The 25,397-nt window shown below is 46.1% G+C and overlaps 1 protein-coding gene across 3 annotated transcripts; it reads right to left on the reverse strand.

The window, feature by feature from the left end:
• Window positions 1-735: 735 nt before the first annotated feature.
• Dnttip1 (deoxynucleotidyltransferase terminal interacting protein 1) lies at window positions 736-24,901 on the reverse strand. Of its 3 annotated transcripts, none has more exons than XM_027423452.2 (13): window positions 24,727-24,898; window positions 24,101-24,171; window positions 23,395-23,491; window positions 16,267-16,365; window positions 13,051-13,119; window positions 12,747-12,800; window positions 12,366-12,424; window positions 11,218-11,266; window positions 7,406-7,464; window positions 7,250-7,310; window positions 3,000-3,071; window positions 1,206-1,261; window positions 736-1,100 (listed from the first exon to the last, which is right to left on the reverse strand). In XM_027423452.2, the coding sequence occupies exons 1-13, from the start codon at window positions 24,829-24,831 to the stop codon at window positions 962-964; spliced, it is 990 nt and encodes a 329-aa protein (XP_027279253.1). In that variant the 5' UTR covers window positions 24,832-24,898; the 3' UTR covers window positions 736-961. The 3 variants fall into 3 exon arrangements, with proteins under 3 accessions (XP_027279253.1, XP_027279254.1, XP_027279255.1); XM_027423453.2 differs by having other exon boundaries at window positions 11,218-11,263; window positions 24,727-24,897; XM_027423454.2 differs by lacking the exon at window positions 3,000-3,071 and having other exon boundaries at window positions 24,727-24,901.
• Window positions 24,902-25,397: the final 496 nt, after the last annotated feature.

The following is a 25,397-nucleotide window of genomic DNA, read 5'->3' on the forward strand; positions in this document are numbered from 1 at the left end:
TGGAGCCGACTCCCTATTTATTAGAAAACGTGGGTTCAGGTGGTGCATGCCTGTAATCCCTTGGAAGGTGGAGACCTGCAGGTCAGGAATTGAAGGCCACCTCTAGGCTAACCTGGTCTATATGGGACTCAAGAAAACAAAAACATCTTTAATCCCAGCACTCTGGAGGCAGAGGCAGGTGGATCTCTGAGTTCGATGTCAGCCAGGATTACACACAGAGACCCTGTCCCAAACACCCCCCTCTTCCCAAATGTAATTCATATTACGGTTCTCCAGTAGGTTTGCTGTGCTACCTCTGTAAGTCAGGGTGTTAGCCTGTAACTTTGGGATAATAAAGTGCAAATCCATTTTTCCTTTGGTAGGTCATCAAACCCCCATGGGGTTTGCCATCACATTGTACAACACTCCTAAACTGGAACAAGGTCAGGGGAGACTGGCAAAGAACAGGTTTTGCCAGGTGGTAGTGGCTCACACCTTTCATCTCAGCACTTTGAGAGGCAGAGGCAGGCGGATCTCTATGAATTTGAGGCCAGCCTGATCTACAGAGCTAGCTCCAGGACAGCTAGGGCTGCTACACAGAGAAACCCTGTCTCCAAAAACAAACAACAACAAAAAACCCTCCAAATTTTTCCTAGTAAGATGGGGGTGGGCAGGTAGGTGGTCCTTTTCAGAGGTGCCTAGTACTTCAGCCCTTGTTCTATCAGCCCTAAGGCAGGCATCACAGCAGGCTCACCATTTGTGTTTATTACAAACTGTTTAATTGCTTCTTAGTCCAACAACTTTAAAAACACAGAACCACATGCCAGTCTGGGTGCTCTTCAGTGAGTCACTACAAACTAGCTCATGTACAGCTTAATGCTGCTAAGATCCAATTAGACCCAGTCCCCAGGATGGCCTCAGCCGGTCGGGGAAAGAGGGTCTTGGAGGCAGGCTGCCAAGTGTAGTAGCCAGAACACCTGGCTCAGGTCTGGGGTGGCGCTTCAGCAGCACGATGCTCATTTTCTGTCCGTAGTGTCTCCATATACTTCCGCATCTTTTCAACCATCCAGGGGGGAAGGACAAAGGATTTCAGCTCCTCCAACTTCAGGTCCAAGCATCCTCTGGGGGAGACATTGTAGGGATGTTAATGGGAGGGTGATGGCCTCATCCGTGTGCGTGCCTACTGAGGCAGACGGGAGTATAGGGAGGAGCCCCTTTGGTTTTACCTGTAATCATCACTGGCAGCCAAGTCTCGGATGTCTTCCTCAATGAGAAGGTAGGCCTGGAGGCAAGGGGGAGTGATTAAAGCCTCTGAGTCATTTCTCAGCAGTTCAGAAACACTCTTATTGTGTAAAGCCTGCTACTAGACAGACTCAGGATGAAGTTTACAGATTACCTGGCCAGAGTACAGAGGAAAGCATGGGGGATGGCCCCTTGAGAGTGTCTTTACTCAAACAGAAACTTTACAGGGGGAGGAGCAGATACCAGTGACTAAGGAAAAAAAGTTGCTCAGACTGTCCCTGAACGACACTGCCTCCTCAGCCTCCTGAGTAGCTGGATTTCAGGCATGGCTTTGGTGATTAATTTATTTATGGCTCTTACACACACACACCCCTTGATGTGGTTATAACAAGATGGTGAAAGCTAGCAGAACACGGAGGAAACAGGAGGAAGTGGTATATGTAGAAGGGGTTCGTTCAGTCAGCAGTGCTGCTGTGCAATGGCTGTAGCACTGAGTTCTCCTGGGTCTGCACAGTACCAGTCTTCCATCCTTAAGCTCACATACAGTAGCTGTTTTTGTTTCTGTAGTTGGCACTGGCCTGTAATTCTTGTAGCCCAGGCTGGCCTTGAACTCACTGCAGTACTCCTGCTTTATCCTTGAAAGTGCTGGGGTTATACATACCACATACACAGACAGACACAACACACACTAAATAATGTAATAAAAAAGTTTTAGAGCCGGGCGTTGGTGGCGCACGCCTTTAATCCCAGCACTCGGGAGGCAGAGGCAGGCAGATCTCTGGGTTCGAGGCCAGCCTGGTCTCCAGAGCGAGTGCCAGGACAGCCTCCAAAGTTACACAGAGAAACCCTGTCCCGAAAAACCAAAAAAAAAAAAAAAAAAAAAGAAAAGTATTGGGGACTAAACCTGGTCTCTCTCTCTCTCTCTCTCTTCTCTCTCTCTCTCTCTCTCTCTCTCTCTCTCTTCTCTCTCTCTCTCTCTCTCTCTCTCTCACACACACACACACACACACACACCAGGCAAGCATTCTAATCCTGAGCCATATCCCCAGCAACCTGCCTCATCTCCTTTAATTGCTTTTCTGCGCCACCCCAGACCTGAGCCAGGTGTTCTGGCTACTACACTTGGCAGCCTGCCTCCAATTAAAAAGCATTTAATTGCTCCCTGTCTTCATGCATATCTACATGATATGATTCATGTAGCCCAGGCTATCTTTAAAACTTGTCAGACAATGCAGGCTGGCTTTAAACTCCTGATTCTGCCTCTACCTCTCAAATGCTGGGATTACAGGTGTGGTACACTATTCCTGGCCTGTTGGAAAAAACAATCAAATAAATAAACAAAAACATATTTTAAAAATTTGAGACAAAGCCTGGCAGTGGTGGCACTTGCCTTTAATCCTAGCACTTGGGAGGCAGAGGCAGGCAGATCTCTGGGTTCGAGGCCAGCCTGGTCTACAGAGTGAGTTCCAGGATAGCCAGGGCTACACAGAGAAACCCTGTCTCAAACAAAAAGTCTTGTAAACTGCCTTTCCTATGGGCATCTGGTATGATGGAAATCTTGCAGGAGTAGGTGGGAGGTGAGAAGGGAGAGGGGGAGCCCTAGGAACAGGCCCCAGTCTGCTCTTCAGCATGGAGAAGCAGGCTTCACATCTCCCTTCCCATATTTTAGGTGCTTAGGGACTCTACCAAATTTGGAGACAAGCCGTGGCCAGGAGCTGGACTCATGGTCCCGGGCTGGGTGGGTCTTTGGTAGTGGTACATGGGACAACAGTGCTTACCATCTTACCACCAGTTGCCCGCATATGATGCTGCTCAGCTAGCCAGTGCTTGTCCTGAGGATCTGCTGCATACTGTGAGGGATGAAGTTAGTGGGGACACGTTAGCTTAATGGCAAGGGTTCTTCTTCTCCTGACCCTTTACCAGTTCTTACCAATGGACTGTCTTTAATTAGGGTTTTCTTTCATTGCTGTGAAGAGACACTACAGCCATGGCAGCTCTTCTAAACAAAACATTTAATGGGGGGGGGGAGGGGGCTCCCTTGCACTCTCAAAGGTTCAGTCCATGATTACCATGAAGGGGACATGGTGGAGCACAGGCACTGTGGTGCTGGAGCTGAGAGGCCTGCATCTTGCAGGCAGTAGAAAGTTGACTGACAGTCACACCCAGGAAAGTTTGAGCAAGAGACCTCAAAGCTTGCCCACACTGTGACACACTCCCTCCAACAAGGCCACACCTCCTAACAGTTCCTTCCCTTTGGGGGCCATTTTCTTTCAAACCACTACAGGGACCCTGTCCTAGACAGATATGCATACCCACGGGCTCTAGGATCTCTCAGAGTGCAGGCTGAGTCAAGCCAATAAAGCCAGGGGCTATAAACTAGTTGCCAGAGATTGGATAAGTGTCTACTTTCCCTTAAGTCCCTGTGGTAGTTTAACTATAATTGGCCCCCACAGAGGGAGTAGCACTATTGGGAGGTGTGGCTTTATTGGTAGGTATGGCCTTGTTGGAGGAAGTGCCACTGGAGATGGGCTTTGAGGTCTCACATACGCTTAACCCACACTCAGTACTGCAGATCACTTCCTATTTATCTCCTGTGGGTCAAGATGTAGGAATCTCAACTCCTCCACCACCAAGTGTGCACGCCACCTTGCTGCATTATGGTGATAATGGACTAAACTTCTGGAAATGTAAACCACCCCAATTAAGTGTTTTTCTTTTATAAGAAGTGCTATAGTGTGCCGCACACCTTTAATCCCAGCACTCAGGAGGCAGAGGCAGGTGGATGTCTATGAGTTAGAGGCCAGCCTGGTCTCCAGAGCGAGTGCCAGGATAGGCTCCAAAGCTACACAGAAACCCTGTCTTGAAAAACCAAAAAAAAAAAAAAAAAAAAAAAAAAAAAAAAAGATTACAAGTGCCTTATAACACCAATTATTATGGGGTCAGTATTTTCTTTCTTTTTGGCTTCTGACATGGTATCCCTGTGTAACCCAGGCTAGGATTAACTCTGGATCTCCCTGTCTCTTCCTCTGAGTACGGGAACTATGAGTACGTGCTAATACCTAACAGGACTGTATTTCCTAAAAACAAAAGTCAAGAAATAGCATCATGTAAACCACCTGGTTCTAGAGTTTGACAAAGACAAATAAGGTTTCGGTTAAACTTCTTACCATGTTGGAGATGACAGAAGTCTGGGTGGTAACTTCCTCCAGACTCAGACTCAAGTTTCCTCATTTGTAAAATGGAGAGTAGGACAACCAGGTATGGTTGTCTTAGTTAGGGTTCTAGTGCTGTGAATAGACACCATGACCATAGCAACTTTTTTTTTTTTTTTTGATTTTGCTGCTGTTTTTTGAGACAAGGTTTCTCTGTGTAGCTTTGGAGGCTGTCCTGGAACTCTCTCTGTAGACCAGGCTGGCCTCAAACTCACAGAGATCCACCTGCCTCTGCCTCCCAAGTGCTGGGACTAAAGGTGCACACCACCAATGCCCAGCAGACCATGGAACTCTTATAAAGGAAAATATTTAATTGGGCTGGCTCCTGGCAGTTCACGGTGGGAAGTAAGGCAGCATGAAGGCAGACATGGTGCTGGAGCTGAGTATCCTTACACCTTTACTCAAAGGCAACAGGAAGTGAACCATCTCACCCACGCGCGGCTTGAACATAAATAAAACCTCAAGGTGACTCACTTCCTCCAACAAGGCCACACCTCTTAATAGTGCCACTCCCTTTGGGGGCCATTTTCTTTCAAATCATCACCACGGTTGTGCTAGCCAGTAGTCCTAGTTCTTGCAAAGTGGAGGCAGGAGGATCTGGAGTTCAAGGTCACCTTCAACTTTAAGGTAAATTTAAGGTCAGCCTGGGCTAATTAAGACCTTGTCAAGTTCTCAAGAGAGCCAGTATTTATTTTACAGTGTTCTTTTTTGTTTTTTGTTTTCCAGACAGGGTTTCTCTGTTTAGCTCTGGCTGTCCTGGAACTTGATCTGCAGACTCAAGTGATCTGCCTGCTGGAATTAAAGGCGTGTGCTACCGCACCTGGCTTTTTTTTTTTTTCTTCTCTAAACAGAACTTGTTAGGAACAATGATGGTCACAGTGGTAAATGCAGTGTGTGACACACACATGTTCCAAAGAGCTAGCTGTCATAAAATAGGCAGGCAGTTTAAATGGAGAGGTGGGGATCCCAACTAAGTGGCTGCTTGCTTGGAGGCAGCATCTTGCTAGACGGCCCAGGTTAGCCTGGCCAAGAATTTATGGCCATTCTTTGCCTCTGCCTCTCAAGTGTTGGATTACAGGTGCCTGCCACAGTGCTAGGCAAGCGTTCTAACACTGAGTCATCCCTGCTTCCTCTGCTTAAAAACTTTGTTATTTTGTGGAGACAGAGCTCCATATGTAGGTCAGCTTGATCTCTCACTTGTGATTTCTGCCTGGGACCATATCTGGCATAAATATGGTTACTTTCCTTTGAGTTTTAAAATAATTTCTCACTTCCCAAGATTTATAGTAAAAAATTAAAGGGTGTGATTGCTGACACAGAAATCCCATTTTCGGGCATTTATTCTTCACAATTGTTTAGGCGTATAAACAAGGGCATTTGTTGGAGCAGTTTTTATCAGCAAAGGGTTGGAAGGAAATATCCACCAATAAGGAAGGGCTTGCTGGGTATGGTGGCACAGGCCTATAATCCTAGCACTGGGGAGGTGGACGCAGGAGGACCTGGAGTGAGTTAGATAACAGCCTGGGTAACATGAAACCATCTCAAAAAACAATACTATCAATTCTATATAGTTGTTTACTTCTAAAAGTAAGATAAGGGAGAGCTCTTCTTGTTGTTTAGATAAGCGACTAAAATGTCATCTATGAGACTGACAACAGGTCTTTCTGTAAAAATACCAGTCGGTTGCCAGGTGGCAGCAGCAGACGCCTTTAATTCCAGCCCTCAAGGCAGGAGGCTCTTTATAAATTAGAGGTCAGCCTGGTTTACATAGTGAACCCTAGGACAGCCAGAACTACATAGAGAAAACCTGCTTCAAAAAAACAAAACAAACAAAAGAACCTTTTCTTTCTTTCTTCTTTTTTTTAAAGACAGGGTCCCAGGCAGCTCAGGGTGGCCTCCAATTCACTATGTAGCTGAGGCTGGCTTGAGTCTCCTGCTGCTTCTTCCCAAGGGCAAGGACTATATGCATGTGCTACCAGACTCAGCCATGTTCTTGTTCCCTCTTTTGAGACAGGGCCACTACTGTGGTCTGTTCCTCACTGCTTTATGTCTGGCATTCTCTGAGTGTTCACTAGTTAATATGCACTCAATACATATTTGTCCAGGGGCAGAGCATGACCTTAAACTCCTGATCCTTATCTCCTGTGTGCTAGGATTACAGGTGTATATCATCATACCAGGTGAGATGGGTCTACATTTCTCTGATTAAAAAAACTAGCCAGGTGGTGGTGGCACATGCTTTTAATCCCAACACTTGGGAGGCAGAAACAGGTGGATTTCTGTGAATTTGAGGCAAGCCTGGTCTACAGAGCAAGTTCCAGGACAGACTCCAAAGCTACAGAGAAACCCTGTCTTGAAAATAATAACACAAAGCAAAGCTAAAATCAGGACCACATGGTTGTGCATGCCTTTAGTCCCAGTACTCAAGCGGTAGAGGCAGAAGACCCTCTGAATTTGAGCCTAACCTGGTCTACAGAGCCAGTTCCAGGACAGTGAGGTCTACACGAGAAATCCTATCTCAAACAACAAAACCCCACCCAAAACTAAAAGCAGAAGAGAAGCTGGGCAGGGCGGATCTTGCCGGTGTTCCCAGCCTTAGCTTGGATAGTGGAGTGCAGGTGGATTGCTGGCATATACCATTGCACATGGCTACACTACCCCTTTAGGACAATCCCATCAATCAGGCAAATGGAGCTCTCAGGTGTTTTGACCACCAGGTAGGTCAGTGATGTCCACGCTTCTCTGTGCCTTGCGGTTTCCAAGCCATCTACAACCATGCAGCATGCAGTGGTGTTGCCCCTCCAGCATTCACCTACCTTAAAGAGGTGTGGGTGCTTGATGTAGATTCTCCCTCTGGTGCCTCCCATCCCTAAGGCCCTGAAAAATAAAGATGACTGGTAGCAGGTGCAGATCCTGTTAGTGGGTCCTTGAGCTAGTCTCCTCCCCATTAGTCCTAAGGGTCTCAGACTTACTTGTTGGCTCGAGACCCCAAAACAAAGGTGGTAGATTCATTCAGCCGAGCTGGGTCCCACTGAAAGAAACAGGCCCGTGAGGGGAGGTCTAATGGGCTAGCAGGGAGCACCACTGCACTCATCCTCTCCTCCTCCCTCCTTATCCACTACTCAACCACTTCCAGGAAAGAGTCCTTATGACATGTTAGGCCCTGTGATAGAGGGATGAGTTAAGATGCAGTCTGTCAGCTGGATGGCGGTGGCACACGCCTTTGATCCCAGCACTTGGGAGGCAGGGACAGGCGGGTCTCTGTGAGTTTAAGGCCAGCCTGGTCTACAGATTGAGTTCTAGGACAGGCTCCAAAGCTACACAGAGAAACCAAAAAACAAAAACAAAAACAAAAAACCAAAAACACAGACTGTCTCTGCCAGGAGTGCCACACACACATATTGCAAGAACACTATCTGATGGGGCCATGTCATAGCTGGGTGCAGGGTGTAAGAGGTGTCAAAAGGGATGGGTGGAATAGAAAGTCTTTCTTGAAGAGAAAATCCCACAAATTACTTCTGGAAGGGTGAGTGCAATTCAAACAGGTAGCAGGGTATGGAGAGGAGAGGGCCTCCTAGACAGAGTTCGGTACATGTAAAGGCTGATGAATATTGTTTTGCCATACTGGAGAGACTGTGTAGTCCCTGTGTTGCTGAAGGAGAGGGAAAGTGAGGGAGAGGCTGGAGAGAGAAGCTCCAGAGAACTGGAGCCCCTGGGCCACACTGAGGGTCCACCCGAGAGAACCACTAAAGCCTCTGCTACAAGGGAGAGCCCGATGCACTTTAATGACAGTCTACTCTTTTAGCAGCAGGAGCGCTGCATGACACATCACAACTTCAAGGAATTTTAAGGGCCCAAGCTACAGTAACAGTCAGGGGGAGAAAGAGAGGCAGGAACAGAAACACATCCACATGGTAAGGCTTGCCTGCATGCAGACAGTGAGGGAGACAACAGGCAAAGATGGCTAAGGAATAGGAATAGGAAACAAGATCCGAAGAGTGGGATGGGGTGTAACTTAGCAGGAGACATTTGCCTAGCATACCCAAGGCCCTGTGTTCAATCTGCAGCACAGTCATCACCACAGAAAGTGGAGCCTACCACAGCAGTGCATGCCTGTAGGCCTAGAACCTGTGAGGCTGAGAAGGATCCTGAGTCCAAGGCCAGCCTGGGCTACAGTGCGATCCTATCCCAAAATAACAAAACAACAAACACTTTTTTGAGGAAAGATCCTCATTGCAATTTTTTGTTTTTCTTTTATTATTATTATTATTATTATTATTATTATTATTATTTAAATAATTTAACTTTATGTGCATTGGTGTGAAGGTCTCAGATCCACTGGAACTGGAATTACAGACAGTTGTGAGCTGCCATGTGGGTGCTGGGAATTGAACCTGGGTCCTCTGGAAGAACAGCCAGTACTCTTAACCAGTGAGCCATCTCTCCAGCCTTTTTTTATGTGCACACCTGTGTGAGGGTGTACCTTTGACCAAAGAATGATCTTTTTCTGCCAAGGAAAGTTGCCCTCTTGGAATGAGAATGCAGCTTCAGGAGAGGCGAGGGTGGTATAGGCACTTGCCTAGACTGCCAGATCATCTTTACTCCAGTGACCTATAGGGTGACATATGTTGCAGCTAGATTGTCCTTGCATCCTGGATAAACTGTGGTTTGACATGCCCGTGCAACTTAAGGCAGACAGGAAGATACATGGGGTTTAAGGCAGGGAGGTGTGAGGACAAAGAGATTTGGGAGGTATAAGAACTGGTCCTGAAAACATTAAGTGTGGATGATTAAGATCCCTGTGCCCACACTGGAGAGGTGGCTCAGTGGTTAAGAGCATTTGCTGCTTTTGCAGAGGACTCAAGTTCAAATCCTAGCACTCATATCAGGCAGTTCACAACTACCTATAATTCCAGCTTCAAGGGAATATAACACCCTGTTCTGACCTTCATGTGCATCAATGTATATGTACATACAGACATACACATAAAAAATTTGACACTAAAATAAAAAAGATTCAGAGAGCCAATGAGACGGCTCACTGGGTAAAAGCACTGCTCCGGGTATGCTGCTGTGAGTTTGATCCCCAAGGCCACAGTGGAAGGAGAGAACCAACTCCCTTGGGATGTCCTCTGACCTCCACATGATTCCATGATTCTATGCGTGCACACACAATAAACAAACACAATAGTCATACAGAGGGGCTTTAGGTACGTGGGCAGGGAGACAGTTCTAGGGATGCCTACTATATGGGTCATGCTGAGGAAGAGCCCCTCTTAGGACCAAGAGGGGGCTTGGAAAGAACAGAAAGATTCGGGAGAATGTAGGATCATCAGCTCTAAGTTTTAGAGTTCTAAACGTTTCTTGAAGGTTTTAGAAGAAAATTCATGACAACTATAGGGAAGTAAAGAGGGCTAGATGAGGTGGCTGTGTTGGCTAGTAGAATGTCAACTTGATGTAGGATAAAGGCATTCGGGTAAAGGGACTCCTAACTGAGAAAACAACCTTATCTGCCTATAGAGCATTTTCTTAATTAGTGATTTATGTGGGAGGGCCCAGCCCACTGTGGGTGCTGCTGTCCCTGAGCAGGCTGACAGGTATGGTGGCTTATGCCTTTAGCAGGGGTGGTGGTGGCACATGCCTTTAATCCCAACACTTGGGAGGCAGAAGCAGAAGGATCTCTGTGAGTTTGAGGCCAGCCTAGTCTATAGAGCGAGTTCCAGGACAGCCTCCAAAACTACACAGAGAAACTGTGTCTCAAAAACAAACAGACAAAAAAGAATTCTGATCATAAAAGGAATTGCAAAAATACCCTGGAGTAGCCAGGCTAAAAGGTGTCACCAGATTTGGGTTTGAGACTTGGCTCTACCACCGACTAGCTGTATGACTGAGCAAGCCTCAAGTTTATTGGGAGCATGAGAGAGAGAACACCAGAAAACAAGATCACTTCTGCCCACAGGGCTCGCAGGGAAGGAAGCTCAGGTTCAGAACAGAAGCACAATCCGTATCTTACAACCATCACAGAGAACAAGCCAGACAGCAGACAAGAGAGATTCACATGTGAAGTAGTAAGTGTTAGTGGCTACCATTAAGTCTCAGTCCTCTCATGCCCTTGAATTTGCAGTCATCTGCCTGCTTCTGCCCCACAGGTGCTGGGGTTATAGATATGCAGCACTGTGCTCTGACTTTTAAATCAAACCCTGGGCCTCAATCCTGTCAGGCCTCCAGCCCAGCTTTTTCGTTTCCCTCTAATTCCAATAAAGAGTGAAGTCATTGCTATCTGCAGGAAAATGCAGGTCATCACATTAAATGAATTAAGTTAATCTCAGAAAGATGGAATGCTTTCTTATGTGCAATTCCTAGATTGTATATAAATACATACATATGTATAAGTGACATGAATGTAGAAGAGAAACTGCTTAGGGGAACAAAGGGGACTAGTGGGAGGGCTCAGACAGAGAAGGAAAGGAGCAGAGTACGGAGAGGGATGTGTTCACAGTATATCACACAATGTACAAGGGGAAAAAATAGAGCAGAATTTTTTTTTTTTTTTTGCCATGCTAGGGATTAAACCCAGGGACTTCCATATTCCAGGTAAGTGTTTTACTACCAAGCTACCCCAAGCCCAGCTCTTTATTTTGCTCCTAATTCCAGTCCCCCCCTGGAATACTGTCTGGAGGGGAAGATGGTTTTGGAATGGTGTGAGCACATCATGTATCACCTCTGACCTCTTTACCTCACAGGGCACAGAGCCCTGGCCACTGACACATTCATGCAAGCATACCTTGGGGCCTTCTCGGCGAATTGGTTCACAAGATTTTGGTTTCCATCTGCTTGGAAGGAAAGAAGACAGGTGAATTCTCCAAGGATGGAGGGAGGGACAGAACCTGGAATGAAGTTTACTAGGGGTGATGATGGCACAGTTTTCTGGCAACTCATTAGAAATATAGAGGGAAAAAAAGCCTGGACCAGAAACCACATTAGAACTCAGTGATGGGCAAGTCCAGGAATCTCCAAGTTGCAGCTTTCTCATCTGTCAAAAGGAGATAAGGGCAGCAGCTGCCCTGCCCACCTCGTGTTTATGAGGAATGAAAATGCCTGGTCTGCTTAGTGAGTTCCAGGTCAGAAAAGGGCTACAGAGTAAGACCCTGTCTCCAAGACAGGGCAAAAAGGCTTCAGGAAGGGTGCTATAAACTCAGACTCACAACACCAGGCATGAACCTATGCATCCATGGGCTGGATGATGGTGTTAAGTCATGGCAAATTCATCAGTTGTAACAAATGTGACACTCTGGGTGTTACTAACAGGGAGTCTGTACATATGTAGGGGGCTGGGAGGGTTTCAGATAGCTCTGTATCTTCTACTGAGTTTGTGATGTAGCTAAAATGTTCTATAAATAGAATTTAAAAGTGCTCTTTGATAATGATCACTCTGTTTTGCATTTTAATAATTATATGACTTTTTGTGAGTATCTCCTGTAGCTCAGGCTGGCCTTTAAGTCACCATGTGGCTGAGGATCATCCTGCCTTCACCCCCTAAGTACAGGGACCTCAGGAGTCCACTACCATGCCCTCCCTACTAGGGCATATAATTCTGACTCTTTTTTTTGTTTGTTTGTTTGTTTTAAATCTGCTAATTGCCCTGTTCTTTAGAGACTTGCTGGAAGCTGGTACTTAGACCAACTCTAAACATTCAAGTATGAATCAGGTCTGGTGTGTAATCAAGCTACAACCGTGGTGGGGTTTGTAAAAGACAGCATAAAACAACTCCCCTCACAGTCCCTTCCTGACCTATACTGGGTTAGCCTCTCCCACAGCAGCTTAGGGCAGTGGACCTGCGTCTACCGCTTTCACTTCTGGCCTCTTCCCACTCATGGCCACTCCCTCCCTCGGTTCCCTTCAGCTCTTACAGCACTGGTGGCCCCTACTCACACCATGCCAGCAGCTGCCCGGTCATTTGACAGGACGTGTCCAGGAGGCCGACCTTTCCTCTGCACAAAGAAGAGCTGTCAGAACCCTGACCTGTGGGTAGCATTCTTGTGTGCTGGGCCAGGAAGTCAGTGGAGATGGTTGTCCATTGAGCAGAGCCCTGACCATGGGGAGCACCCCTGCTCTAGTGTGCTGGGGCTAGATCAGGTAGTGGAATTATCCAGAGAGAACAAATGACCTTGGGAGTGCCCCGGAAAGTAACCATTTCTCTCCTTGCCACCCCACGCCTGGAAAAGCCCAAAGGTAATGCAAGCCCAACCTTCTTTTGGAACAGAAGGGCCCTTTCCCAGCTGTAAGCCCCCAACAGGGGACATGCTTATTTACCTTTTTAGGAATGGGGCTTCCTCGGTGGGACTCCTCTTCTGCTTGCCGGCCACGCTGAAGGAAACGAATGGGAAGGGAGTCAGTGCAAGGCTAGTACCTGGGAGCTGCAGTTTTATGGGACTACAGTAAGCAGGGCCTCTGGGCTCCACCCTCTAGCCACCACCTGACACAGATCTCAAAAGTCCTTTGGGACCTGGCCCTACCCGTGATGGTGTGTGAAATTTCCTGGGTCCACATATTTTACCTGCATCCCACCTGACTGTCTCCCCCCCACCCGAAGGCCTTAGGGCACAATGATTCTGACCTTGATTCCTGGAAGTTCATGGGTCAATCTGGGTATTACTTTTTCTCCATCTGAAAAGAGTAGCTTTGCCTGAAAGGGAGAGGCCATTGTTGCCAGTCATTAGCTTGGTAGAGAAGTGCAACTTTCCCATTATCAACACAAAGGCATGGACACTCACATTTATGTTCAAAGATGAATAAGCCAGAGAAGCATTAATTAGCACATGTCCATTTATAAAACGTGGCTATGGAACACACTCTGTTTCTGCTTTTTGACCATGGAGGAAAGGGGAAGGACTTGGTGAGACACCCACTACCCTCTTTTTGTCATGATTGTGGTTGAAGAGCTAGTAAACAGAGGCTGGAGTGTGCAACTCTGAACCTGATCTGAAGCACAACAGCCAGCTCACGTTAACCTCAGCACTTAGGAGGCTGAGGTACAAGGATTGCTGCATGTTTATGGCCAGCCTGGATAACAGGGAGGCACTGTCTAAGAAAAACAAAGGTGTGTATGAGTGTGTGTTCTGGCAGCAGGAAGGGATGAAAAACCCCAAGGAGAGAAGGCTTGGCGCTGTGTGTGTGATGCGAGTCAGAGTTACAGAGGGTTGTGAGCTGCCTGACATAGGTGCTGGGAACTGAACTCAGGTTCTCTATAAATCACTGTGCCATTTCCCCAACCCCCATATTTTCAAATCCAAAAAAAAAAAAAAAAAAAAAAGATTTCTATGGGGTGTGTGTGTGTGTGTGTGTGTGTCTGTCTGTGTGTCTGTCTGTCTGTCTGTCTGTCTGTCTGTCTGTCTGTCTGTCTGTCTGTCTATATGCATGCCTGATGCCCAAAGGGGCCAGAAGAAGGAATCAGATCCCATAGGACTATGGTTATAGACAGCTGTGAGCTACCATGTAGGTGTTGGGAGTTGAACCTGTATCCTCTGGAAGAGCAGCCAGCATTCTTAACCACCCTCTACTTTTACATCTCAGTGCAGCATGTAACTGCTTCTCAGTCTTTGGGCTAAGATCAAGTACAGTATCTACCCTACCAGTAGGATGCAGTAGGGAACTCTTACTGAACATTTGTTAATATCATCAACACATTTAATCCTCAAAACCCTTTGAGACAGAGCCTTTATTTTTAGCTGAGGTCACACAACTAGTCAATTTGTATTGGGGCGGTCTAAAGCAAGAAAAAGTTGGCATTCTTTTTTGTTACATTAATTTTCTGTGTGTGTGTGTGTGTGTGTGTGTGTGTGTGTGTGTGTGTGTGTATGTATGTGTGTTGTATGTGTGCAAGTCAGAGGGCAACTTAAAGCACCTTGTCAGTTGTCTTCTTCACCATGTGCTGTCAGGCTTGGGCAAGCACCTTTCATTACTGAGCCATCTTCCAGAACAAGTTTCCTTTTTTCTTCTGTAGGCTAGGGATGGAGCTCAGCCCAGTACCATGCTGCCGAGTTACACTCAAGTCCAGAAGAGTCTTCTCAAAATGCAAACCCCATCAGGCTACTCTTGGGTACACATCCACATCCTCCTCTGGGCTTGAGTGTTCTGCCTGCTTCTGCAGCAATGCCATGGACTGCTGCCTCTGTGCAACCAGTAACACTTGCCACCCCTGCTCCTTAGACACATTACACCTTTTCTTCCCCCGGACTCCTCATCTAGCCAACTCTCGCCAGACAGCTATTTGTCCAGTACTGTCAAGGGTAAGGACTATGTCCACTCTGCACATTGCTAGGGTCTGATACTAAGAAGCACAAAGTAGGTCCTCAATAAATAACAAGTAGGGAGATAAATAAAGAGATGCGGACCAGTGAGAGGGTTTAGGAGGCAAATGCACTTGCTGCATAGCCTGATGATCTGAGTGAGTTCCATGTTCAGGACACATCAGAGGAAGGAAGAACCATGGAACATGAGCACATGCACTCAACACTCGCCATGGAATACACACATGCACATGTACACACACACACACACACACACACACACACACACACACGGGATTCGAGAACCATGTAAGAGGTCTTCTCAATTTAATCCTGCTTCAGCTCAACCTTATGAAAACACTATTAGCAAATGTCTGTGGTTAGCAACTGTGACACTCCTTCCCAGAGTAAAGAAGCTGGCCTCTCAGCAATTTGGTAGCTTAAACATCAGTCTCTGAGAAGCAGGACAGTTTTCACTGCCTGTAGGGTAGAGCTGTGTCCTATGACAGCTGAGGTTCAGGCTTTGCTCCAGTCTAAGGCTTGAGCAGCTTGTCTCTCATAGTCAAGAAAAGCACAGTTAACGGATTCACAGCCAGGCAAAGAATGTGGTTGATCCTGACAGTCCCTACTAATAGCAGCAGCTGACACAGATAAACAGGTTCTCTAGTGTCTTGGAATGCAGTCATTTCTAGAACTGATGTCAAATCTCCTGACCTGAGATACAGAAAGGCAAAAGGGTGCTAGGTCCCATAACCCTTAAAGGGCTATGATTACTTGAAGGGGATCCACCAACCACTTGTAGAGATGAGGTGCATCATGAATTATAATTTGTTTTCCTGGCATGCCTTTAAAAAATGTGTGTGGACACTTGTGTAGGTCAGAGGACAACTTCTAGGAGTGGGTTCTGGGGAATTAACTCAGGTCATCATGTGTGGGGCAAGCATTTTATTGGCCTTGGTTTGCTTTAAAAAAATTCTTCTAGCTTTATTGTGGCAAAATGGACAAACAGTTATTACATACATGAGGGGGTATAATGTATTGATCTGATGCATGTATGAAATGATTATCACAGCTTTATAGCATCACCATACACAGCTGCCACTGTGTGCATGTACATGTGTGTACATTTAAGAAGTACCTTCTTAAAAAAAATACCTTCTTAGCAGACATCAAGTAAACAAGAATCAACAACTATTGTCATTATTCAAAATATCAGATCCCAGAATGAACCCACCCTGTAACTGTCAGCTTCCTTAGCTTCCCAGGTAACCACCATTTCATTTTATGCTCCTGTGAGTCTGTTAAGCAGTGTTTTCAGCTGTCAACAGGAATGAACAAAACAGTCCTTACAGAGACCTAAGTGAAATGATGCACCTGTCCTGGCACCTGGCACGTACTTCAGCCACTTTTCTTCCTGCTGTCAGCAACTGCCCTAAGCTCTTCCTGGATGTACATGGCTTACTGATGTCCCCCAAGTCCCACTAGTGAAAAAGCACTTTTCTTAGCTGACTTAGTGACTGAACCTTTTGTTGCTTGGCTCTCACCTGCTCCAGGCAGCTCCGGCAGGCCTCCTGAATCAACTGCTCTGCGTCCACTTCTTCCCCAACATTGTCTCGCACATTCAATGCTGCCTTCTGGAAGAACTAGGGGAGGATATCGGGCAAGGTCATACGTCTTGCAAGTCTGCATTAACTGAGGGAGCATATGTAATATGGTGGTCCCACGAATGACTTCTGGCTTTGCTTCTGCACAGCCTCTCCATTTCATAGTCACATGTAGAGAAAGAATACTGTACCTGAAGCAAATGGGCTAATGGAGGCTGAAAACATCAAGACAATGGGAGGTCATGACTGAATTTTCATATTCAACCCGGACCTGTCCAAGAATCCCAGGATACCAGCAACACCAACAGAGGCTAAGTAGGGCAGAAGCTTCTTCTGCTGGGTAAAAGGGAAAGCATGATTCTAAAAATACCAAGGAACTACATGATGAGGCCCCAAACAACTGAGAGGTGCCTGGGGACACATTTATTTAAGTGTTCAAGTTGGATCAAGGAGATGCCTCAGTGGGCTAACACACATAAATAAATCTTTTAAAAAATGCCCAAATTGCCGGGTGGGGTGGCGCATGCCTTTCATCTTAGCACTTGGGAGGCAGAGGCAGGCAGATCTCCGGGAGTTTGAGACCTGCCTGGTCTACAAGAGGTAGTTCCAGGACAGTCTCCAAAGCCACAGAGAAACCCTGTCTCAAACTCCCTCCCACCCCCAAAGGCTGCCCAAATTAATTTTTTTGCCCAAAACCAAAAAAATGCCCAAATTGTATCTCTAATAGAAAGTATAGTCTCTCTTGGATATACGAAAATTATGGAAACTACAGACAGTGCTCCTCCTGCAGGAGACAACTATGAGGATGCACTGCCACTTTACACATAGCAAGTTCAAAGCCTCTGTTAATACTAAAAACCAGGGATAGTGCCAGGTGTGATGGTGCACACCTTTAGTCCCAGCACTTGGGAAGCAGAAGTGGGTCTCTGAGTTCCAGGCCAGCCTGGTCTACACAGTGAGTTCTAGGATAGCCAGGACTATGTAGAGAAACCTTGTCTCAAAACAACAAGCAAACAAACAAAACCAGGGAGAGCACATGAAATGATTGCACATACCACCACTGTTCTGGAGAGCGATCTTCTTTCCCTAGTACACCTTAATGCTTCTTGAGGAACTGACCCCTCAGAAACCCTCTAAAGTGAATAAACCTGTACATTTACAATGTCACTGCAGTATAATATTTTCAAATTAAAAATTACATTAACACGGGGCCTGGAGAGATGGCTCAGAGGTTAAGAGCACTGACTGCTCTTCCATAGGTCCTGAGTTCAATTCCCAGCAACCACATGGTGGCTCACAACCATCTGTAATGACATCTGGTGCCCTCTTCTGACCTGCAGGGTATGTGTAGACAGAAGAACACTGTACAAAATAAATCAATAAATCTTAAAAAAAAATTACATTAACTATGTATTTATTTAGTAGGTATGTGGAGGTCAGAGGACAGCTTGCGGGTGTTAGAGATTGACCCGCAGTCAATAGGGTATAGGTTTTCTTTATTCTGATACACCAGCCAAGCACAAGCCAGAGCGTGCCCAGAGGCAGCAAGGCAGGGAGGCCAGAGAGAAGGGGCCCCCACGTGTCTGCAGCCCTTTAAGAACCTATCCTGACCTCCCCTCGACCATGCCCTGACAGGAGTGGTCAAGCACACCTGTAGCCAGCCCTTAGGAGGCATGGTTACAAGGTCTCCCTACATGCGGGAGTTGGTATTTTCCTTCCATGATATGGGTCTTAAACTCAGGTCTTCAGGTGCCATTACCTGCTGAGCCATCTCATTAGCCTACTGTAGTATTTCTTGTGACATGAGAAAAACTGTAAAGAGCCTGAATCTCCTAGGAACTAGCTAATTAAGTTATGGTATACTAATAAAAAGACTGCTCTGTAACTATAATGAAGAATTAGGGTGAGCTATTGTGTGATGATCTGGAAACATTACTAACATATTTTAAGTGAAATCAGTTGAGACCAGAAGGCTGTGTGCAAGTGACACAGCTGGAAGACTATACAGTCACTATTGGCAGTTAGCTACTTCTGGAAGGCAAGTCTTAGTGACTTTTGCTTTAATTGTAAGAATAACTATATTACTTTGTGAGCAATACTTCCTATTTTGCTTTTAACATTTAAAAATTAGCACTATTATATATGTGCATGAGAGTATGCTGGTGCTACAGCGTGTGTACAGAGGTCAGAGGGCAATTCTGTGGAGCTGGTGCTTCCCCCACCTCTGGGTTCTGGGGTCCAGCTCCAGGGTGTTGGGCTTCACGACAACCTCCTTACCCACTGAGCTGTCTCACTGGCCTGTTTTGTTTTTAGAACAGGGCACCACACAGCTCAGGCTGACCTCCAACTTGATATGTAGCCGAGGATGAGCCTGAACTCCTGATCTTCTTGTCTGTACCTTCCAAGTGCTAAAATTACAGGTATATGCACATCTGGCTTTAGAGAGAATTTTATTAAAAATTTGAATAGAAAAGTTGAATTGCCCAAAGAACATCTAGAACCCTCCACATACACAGTTCAAAGCCCTACCATGTTATTTTACTATATATCTACTCATTCTTCCACACATCTATCCATCATGTTATTAAATATTATTAATTTTTTTACAGTGCTTACTTAGGTGCAAACCCAGGGTCAGTGTATGCTAGGCAGGCTGAGCTACACTGCTAACCTTAAAAAAATATTATTACATTTATGTGTACATACATATAGTATGTGTGTATGCATGTGGGTACCCATGGTATGGCATGCTTGTAGATGTCAGAGGACAACCTGCAAAGTTGGGTCTTTCCTTCCATCATGTGTGTGCTGGGAATTATATTCAGGTTATCAGGCTTGGTGGCAAGTGCCTGCTGAGCTACCTGGATGGCCGGCCCCAGCCTTTCACTTTCTGAGATAGTCTTAGTAGATAACTCAGGTTGACCTTGAACTAATAACCCTCCTGCTTCAACCTCCAGAGTACAGGGATTACAAACATGCACTTCCATGCCAGGTCTGCTATTCTATATTATTAGAATATCTCATTAAAAATTCTAAAACATTTTAGATGTATGTGTTGTGAATGAGTGCTTTGCCTGCATAGATGTTTGTGCACCACCTGTGTGCTTGGTGCCTGAGCGGCCAGAAGACATTGCTGGTCTCCTGGAACTGGAGTTATAAGATGTAGAAGATGTGAGCCACCATGTGGGTGCTGGGAACTGAACTTGGGTCCTCTGCAAGAGCAGCTAGTGCTGTCTCCAGCCCTGATCTTTTTTTTTTATTTCATAGGTACCTTTGCAGCTCTTAGGAGGGTAGGTTTAAAGAAGGAACGAACAGTCCTATTTGGACAATAGCAGGAGCCTGGGTGAGAACTTATGAAGGTGTGAACATGGGACATGGGCTATTTGGGAGTAGACCACTATCTATGGAAGAGGAAACAGAAGGCAGGTTTCTAGTGAATGATCCAAAACTGAGCTCTGATCCCGTTTGTTCCTCCCTGCAGTAAGCCACAGACAGCTGTTTTCATAGCTGCTCAGGACAAATACATTGGGTATATACTTTTGTCTTCTCTTTCACTCTGTGATTATAGTCATAGATGTAAAAGTACATAAACGTCTTTACTGCTAAGGCCCAGCCACTATCATCTCTTGCTGGGATTATTTCAGTTTCCTAACTGGTCCTCCTGTAGTCTATTCTCTACATGATAGCGATTTTTTTAAATCAAAATATACTAATTATTTATGTATTTATTTCTCATCATGTATGTGTTCTCATTATATAGCCCTGGCTCAGCTGGAACTTGCTATGTAGACCGGACTGAGCTTGAACAGAGATTTGTCTGCCTCTGCCTTCCAAGGTTCGGGATGAAATGCATGTGCATGCCACCGTGCCTGGTTTATAAAATTATTTTCAATTAAGTGTTTATGTCTGCATGTGCTTGCAGAAGCCAGAGACCGCTACATCCCCTAGAGCTGGAATTACAGGCAGATGTAAGCACCTGACCTTTATGCTAAGAACCAAACTAGGGTCCTCCAAACAAAAACAGAATGCACTCTTAACTCCAGCCCCTCCCTTAAAAACAAACAAACGAACCAGTGATTCTTTTAAAGCAATGACAGGCTGAAGTAGGGGGACCATGGGTTTGAGGCTACCCTGGGTTATATAGTGGATTGTAAACTTTTGAGCTACCCAGTAAGACTTGACTTTAAAAACAAAACCAACCAAATAAAAACTGTCTGGGGCTGGAGAGATGGCTCAGGGGTTGAGAGCACTGGCTGCTCTTCCAGAGGACCTGGGTTTAGTTTCTAGGACTCACATGGTGGCTCACAACCACCCGTAACTCCAGCCCTAGGGAATCCAGTGCCTTTTTCTGCCCTCTGTGTGCCCCAGGCACACACGTGATACACATCTATAGCTACACATGCAGGCAGAACACTCATACACATAAAAAAAAAACTGACAAAACCCCAAACAAAAGCCAAGAGCCCCCACCCCCCAAACAACAAAAACCCCAAAAGCCCAATAAAAAACCTGAACCATCCAGAAAACAAAAACCCAAAGTGAAAACAAAAACAAAACAAAAAACAAAAAACCTTGCCTGGCGGTGGTGTCCCATGCCTTTAATTCTAGCACTTGGGAGGCAGAGGCCAGAGTGGTCTACAGAGCCAGTTCCAAGACAACCAGAGCTGTTACAGAGAGAAACCCTGTCTTGAAAAAACAAAAAACAAAACAAAACAAAACAAACAAAAAACCCCAAACCCCCCAAAAATAATCCCAAAGTGGTTTCAAAATTTTTACATGATCTATAGTTATTTCTTTTTTATGAAGTCTGCATTATCCTGATACCAAAGCAGGATAAAGAAAATTATAGGCCAAGCTCCTTAATGAACATAGAAGAAAAATTCTCAACAATATACTTGGAAACTGATTGCAAGAAAACATGGTAAGTATCATTCATCATGAATAAGCAGGCTTTAATGTAGATATGCAGGGATGGCTCACCATTTGCAAATCAATAATGTAACTCATTACACAATGGATTCACATGATAATCTTATTAGATCCACAAAAGGCTTCTGACAAAACACTGCTGTGTGATAAAGTCCTGAAGAAACTTGAGAGAGTGGAGGTATCTCAATATAACAAAAGCTACATATGACAGACCTATAGCCAACATTATATTAAATAGGGAGAATTCAAAACTGAAATCAGGAATGAGACAGGGGGTCCACTTTGTCCATTTTTCTTTTTCTTTTCTTTGAGACAGGGATTTTCTGTTTAGCCCTGGTTGTCCTGGAACTTTCTTTGTAGACTAGTCTGTCAAACTCAGAGATTTGCCTGAAGTGCTGGGATCAAAGGCATGTACCACCATGGCTGGTTCACTTTCTACACTCTATTCAGTACAGTAAAGTCTTAGCTATAGCAGTAAGACATCAGAAATAAAAAAGGGTACCAACAAAGGAAGAAGCCAAAGTATCCTTACTTGCAGATGATATTCTACACATCAGAAAACTATTAGAATTGATAAGCACTTTCAACAAAGTGGCAGAATACAAAATCAACATACAAAAGCCTACAGCCTTCCTATACACTGGTATAGGCTGAGGATGAACTCAGAGAAATAATCCTATTCACAATTATCACAAACAATGGAGGAAACCGATGAAGATGATACACGATGGAATGACACCCTTCCTTCATGCTCATGGACTGGAAGAATCAATATTGTGAAGATGGCATTACCAAAAGCAATCACATTAAAATGCATGAAAGTCTGTCTCTAATAACGACAAGCACCCTAGTTCTACTCTCCCTTAAGTCCCAGTCATCACCTCTTCTTTTCACTCATTCCCTAGCATTTATTTATTATTTGTTTCATAAACTTCCACATTCGCAATCATGCCTGGCAATATGCTAATCATGGATTACTATTTTTTTCAGTGCTTGGGATCAAACCCCGGGCTTTGTTCACATAAGTGCTCTAAGCTATACACACAGCCCCAAATTATTTAACTAATGATGCTGATAGTATTTTTTAAAAATCAATAAAAAACTTCGTCATTTCTTTTCTTTTCGTTTTTTTTGATTTTTCAAGACAGGGTTTCTCTGTGTAGCTTTGTAGACCAGATCTATCTGTCTGCCTCTGCCCCCCGGAGTGCTGGAATTAAGGTTGGGCACCACCATCGCCTGGCAAAAGTTTGTCATTTCTTATGTTCTAATCAAGGGTGCTGAACACATTAAAATGAAACTATTTGGCAAAAAAAGATATTACTTCCAAGCAGTGGAAAAAATTTTTGGAGTATATATTTAAAATTGAAACCTTGAGTTCTCTCTGTGTAGCATGAATATGAAGAGAAATTGGTGACAGGAGGAAAGACCAGCCAGACTGTCTAGATGTCTTCCTGTATTCCCACCCCCGTATTTCTTCCTTTATTTCTTTTTCTCTCTTTTTGAGATAGGGTCCCACTATGCATTTCTCACTATGTAGACCATGCTGGCCTTGAACTCACAAAGAGCTGGGTGCTGGGATTAAAGGCATGTGTCACCATACCTGGCTTTTTCTTTTTAAGATTTTTTTTTTTTAAGATTTTATTTATTTATTATGTATACAACATTCTGCTTCCATGTATATCTGCACACCAGAAGAGGGCACCAGATCTCATAATGGATGGTTGTGAGCCACCATGTGGTTGCTGGGAATTGAACTCAGGACCTCTGGAAGATCAGTCGGTGCTCTTAACCTCTGAGCCATCTCACCAGCCCTCTTTTTAAGATTTTTTTCCCCCAAATATTTTTACATGTATGCATCTGTGGAATGTATACTCTGTGTATATACCTGCGGAGGCCACAAGAGGGCACTGGATCCTGGATCTGGAGTTCCAGGTAGCTGGGAGTGGCCTGATGGGGGTTTGCACTACTAACAGCTGAGCTACTTTTCCAGCCTCTATTCTTTTCTCCTCCATCAAGGGGTCTTACTATGCTGTCTCAGCTGGCTGTCAGCTGCCTCAGCCTCCTGAGTAGTTGGGTCCACCACTGAACCTGGCTGCACTGTTTGTTTTCGTAGTGCTGTTAGCTTTGTACGCCTCTCACCTTCATGTACTTGTTGAAGACACTCTGGATCTCCTCATTGATGCTTGGCTGCAAGACAGCACGGAGGAGATCCATAGAGATGGCTGGATCTGTGAAACTGCATTCAGAAGAGAGACAGTCAGAGGGAGTGTCCCAAACATACTCCCCAGGTGGCCCAGCAGTACTGGACAAAACCAGCTTTGTGCTCAAAGTCTGGCAGATCACAGAAACACAGCATTTTATTTCATCATAACTCTCCAAGGTCCACCTGCCTCAGACAAGTGCTGTGATTAATAAATGATTATCAATAACCCAGGCCAAAAATACAACTAGAATTCCAAAGGCCCATCCTGGGTTCTTTCCCTTCCCCAGGCTGCACACTTAACTGGTAGCCCCACATCTCTGCTGAGAAAACCGAGGCTAAGAGAAATTAAGGATAACCAAAGTTATCCGGTTAATAATCGTCAGAGCCTGCATTACAAAGGTCATCTGAATCTTGGTTTTACATTCTCTCCATCACAGAGGCGATAAACGCGAGAGAACGTAATAGACTGTACTACCTTTCCTGTTTTTCTTTTGGAAGTGGAACTGACTTAAGGTCACAGGAAGAATCCCAGCCCCCGAGTCTCTCTCCACCCCAAGTCCTCTTTCTGCCAATTCCTCATCCCAGACTCCCGCAGCGGGGTTCCTAAAGCACTCACCCGGTCTCACCCAGGGCCAGCCTTACCTTGTGGTCATCTGAGAGCGGCGGCCCCTTCGCTGCACCTGCCGGTGTTTTATCATTATGTTCCAAGGGTTCTGTGGGGACCAAGTGGGCAAATGTCACCGAGGCCCCTCACGGTGGGGACGAGGGGTCAGTGGATATACATAAAGCTAAACATAGACGTTCTTGCTTCTCACTTCTCCCACCTTGGGGTGAAGGGGAATTCAGTGGCTGGAAAACCCTGTCAGGGTGGAGGAACTGGGGAAAATGTTTTCTGCCTCAAAAGCCCTAAGCTCGCTTTTTTTTTTTTTTTTCTGGAAGGGCAAGGATAAGAGCAGCAGTGTTTACCGAGCGTCTACCCTGTGGCGGGTGATGTTAGGGCGCTCTACCCGCCTTTATCAGCCCATCCCACCACAACTCCATCAAGCTGGGGTTACTGCTGTTCATTTCACAGAAGAGAAGCCTGGCGCTCAGAGCTTGTCACATCAGGCCCACGTCACCTAGCTAGAATCTGAATCCAGGGTCGTCGCACGGAGAAAACGGCACCCCCAGGGCCGCACAGCCGCCGCGTTCTCTTGCCCGCGGGCCCGGAGCCCGGGAGCCCGAGGCCCTGCCCGGCCCGAGCCCCGGCCTCGCCCGGGCGCCCTCACCGTGAGAACCGGCTGCCCCGCCGCGCCCGCGTCGCCCAACTCCAGGCCGCCTCGTTCTGCCACGCCGGGGCCCCGCGGCTGCTCGGTGTCGCCAGTCGCCCCCATGGCGCCCCCGGCCCACAACAACCTCAGCTCGACTCAGCCACCGGAAAGCGGCGCCGTGACGTCACGGGAGCGTCCCGGCCACCCGGCCGGAAGCGCGACGCGGGTGCGCCGAGCGGTTGCTATGGGAACCGAACTGCCGCCTGGGAGCCGCGTCTAGGTGGATTTCCGGATCTTGGGTGTGGGGACGAGGTTGGGGCTTCCAAACCCCTGGAAGACGACGGCTGGGGACCGGGTGTGGGTGTTCGGGGACCATTCGGCCCCGGGACGAGTGCGGATGTGAGGGCCGCAGAGCACAGGCTGTAGCTGGGGAACACAGGGTTTGGGATAGGGACTGTCCGCAGTGCAGTCTTGAAAACCGCAGGAAAATCTGATACATTGGTACAAGGTCCCAGAAGTGGAGCGGACCGACTCAGGAACCAGGAAAGCCAACAGAAAGAGGGCTGCTCGTGCCATCACAAACAGCCACTAGCCTTTAGTGCCTGCCTCTTGTTGTCTGAAGGCATCAGAATGAAGGTTGAGTTTTGGCTTTTGAGCTTGCTCTGTTCCAGAGAGCTGGCTTTCCTTTC

This window comes from Cricetulus griseus, chromosome 6, assembly GCF_003668045.3.
Source record: "Cricetulus griseus strain 17A/GY chromosome 6, alternate assembly CriGri-PICRH-1.0, whole genome shotgun sequence".
Classification (NCBI taxonomy): domain Eukaryota; kingdom Metazoa; phylum Chordata; class Mammalia; order Rodentia; family Cricetidae; genus Cricetulus; species Cricetulus griseus.

What these genes read in the sequence shown, in the direction of transcription:
- Dnttip1 (XM_027423452.2), bottom strand. Translation starts at nt 24,831, where the DNA reads ATGGGGGCGACTGGCGACACCGAGCAGCCGCGGGGCCCCGGCGTGGCA. An exon ending in TCTTCAACAAGTACATGAAG is followed by an intron (nt 16,366 to 23,394) that starts GTGAGAGGCGTA and finishes ATCCTCCCCTAG; the next exon opens with TTCTTCCAGAAGGCAGCATT. An exon ending in GCCGGAGCTGCCTGGAGCAG is followed by an intron (nt 13,120 to 16,266) that starts GTGAGAGCCAAG and finishes TCTCCCTTTCAG; the next exon opens with GCAAAGCTACTCTTTTCAGA.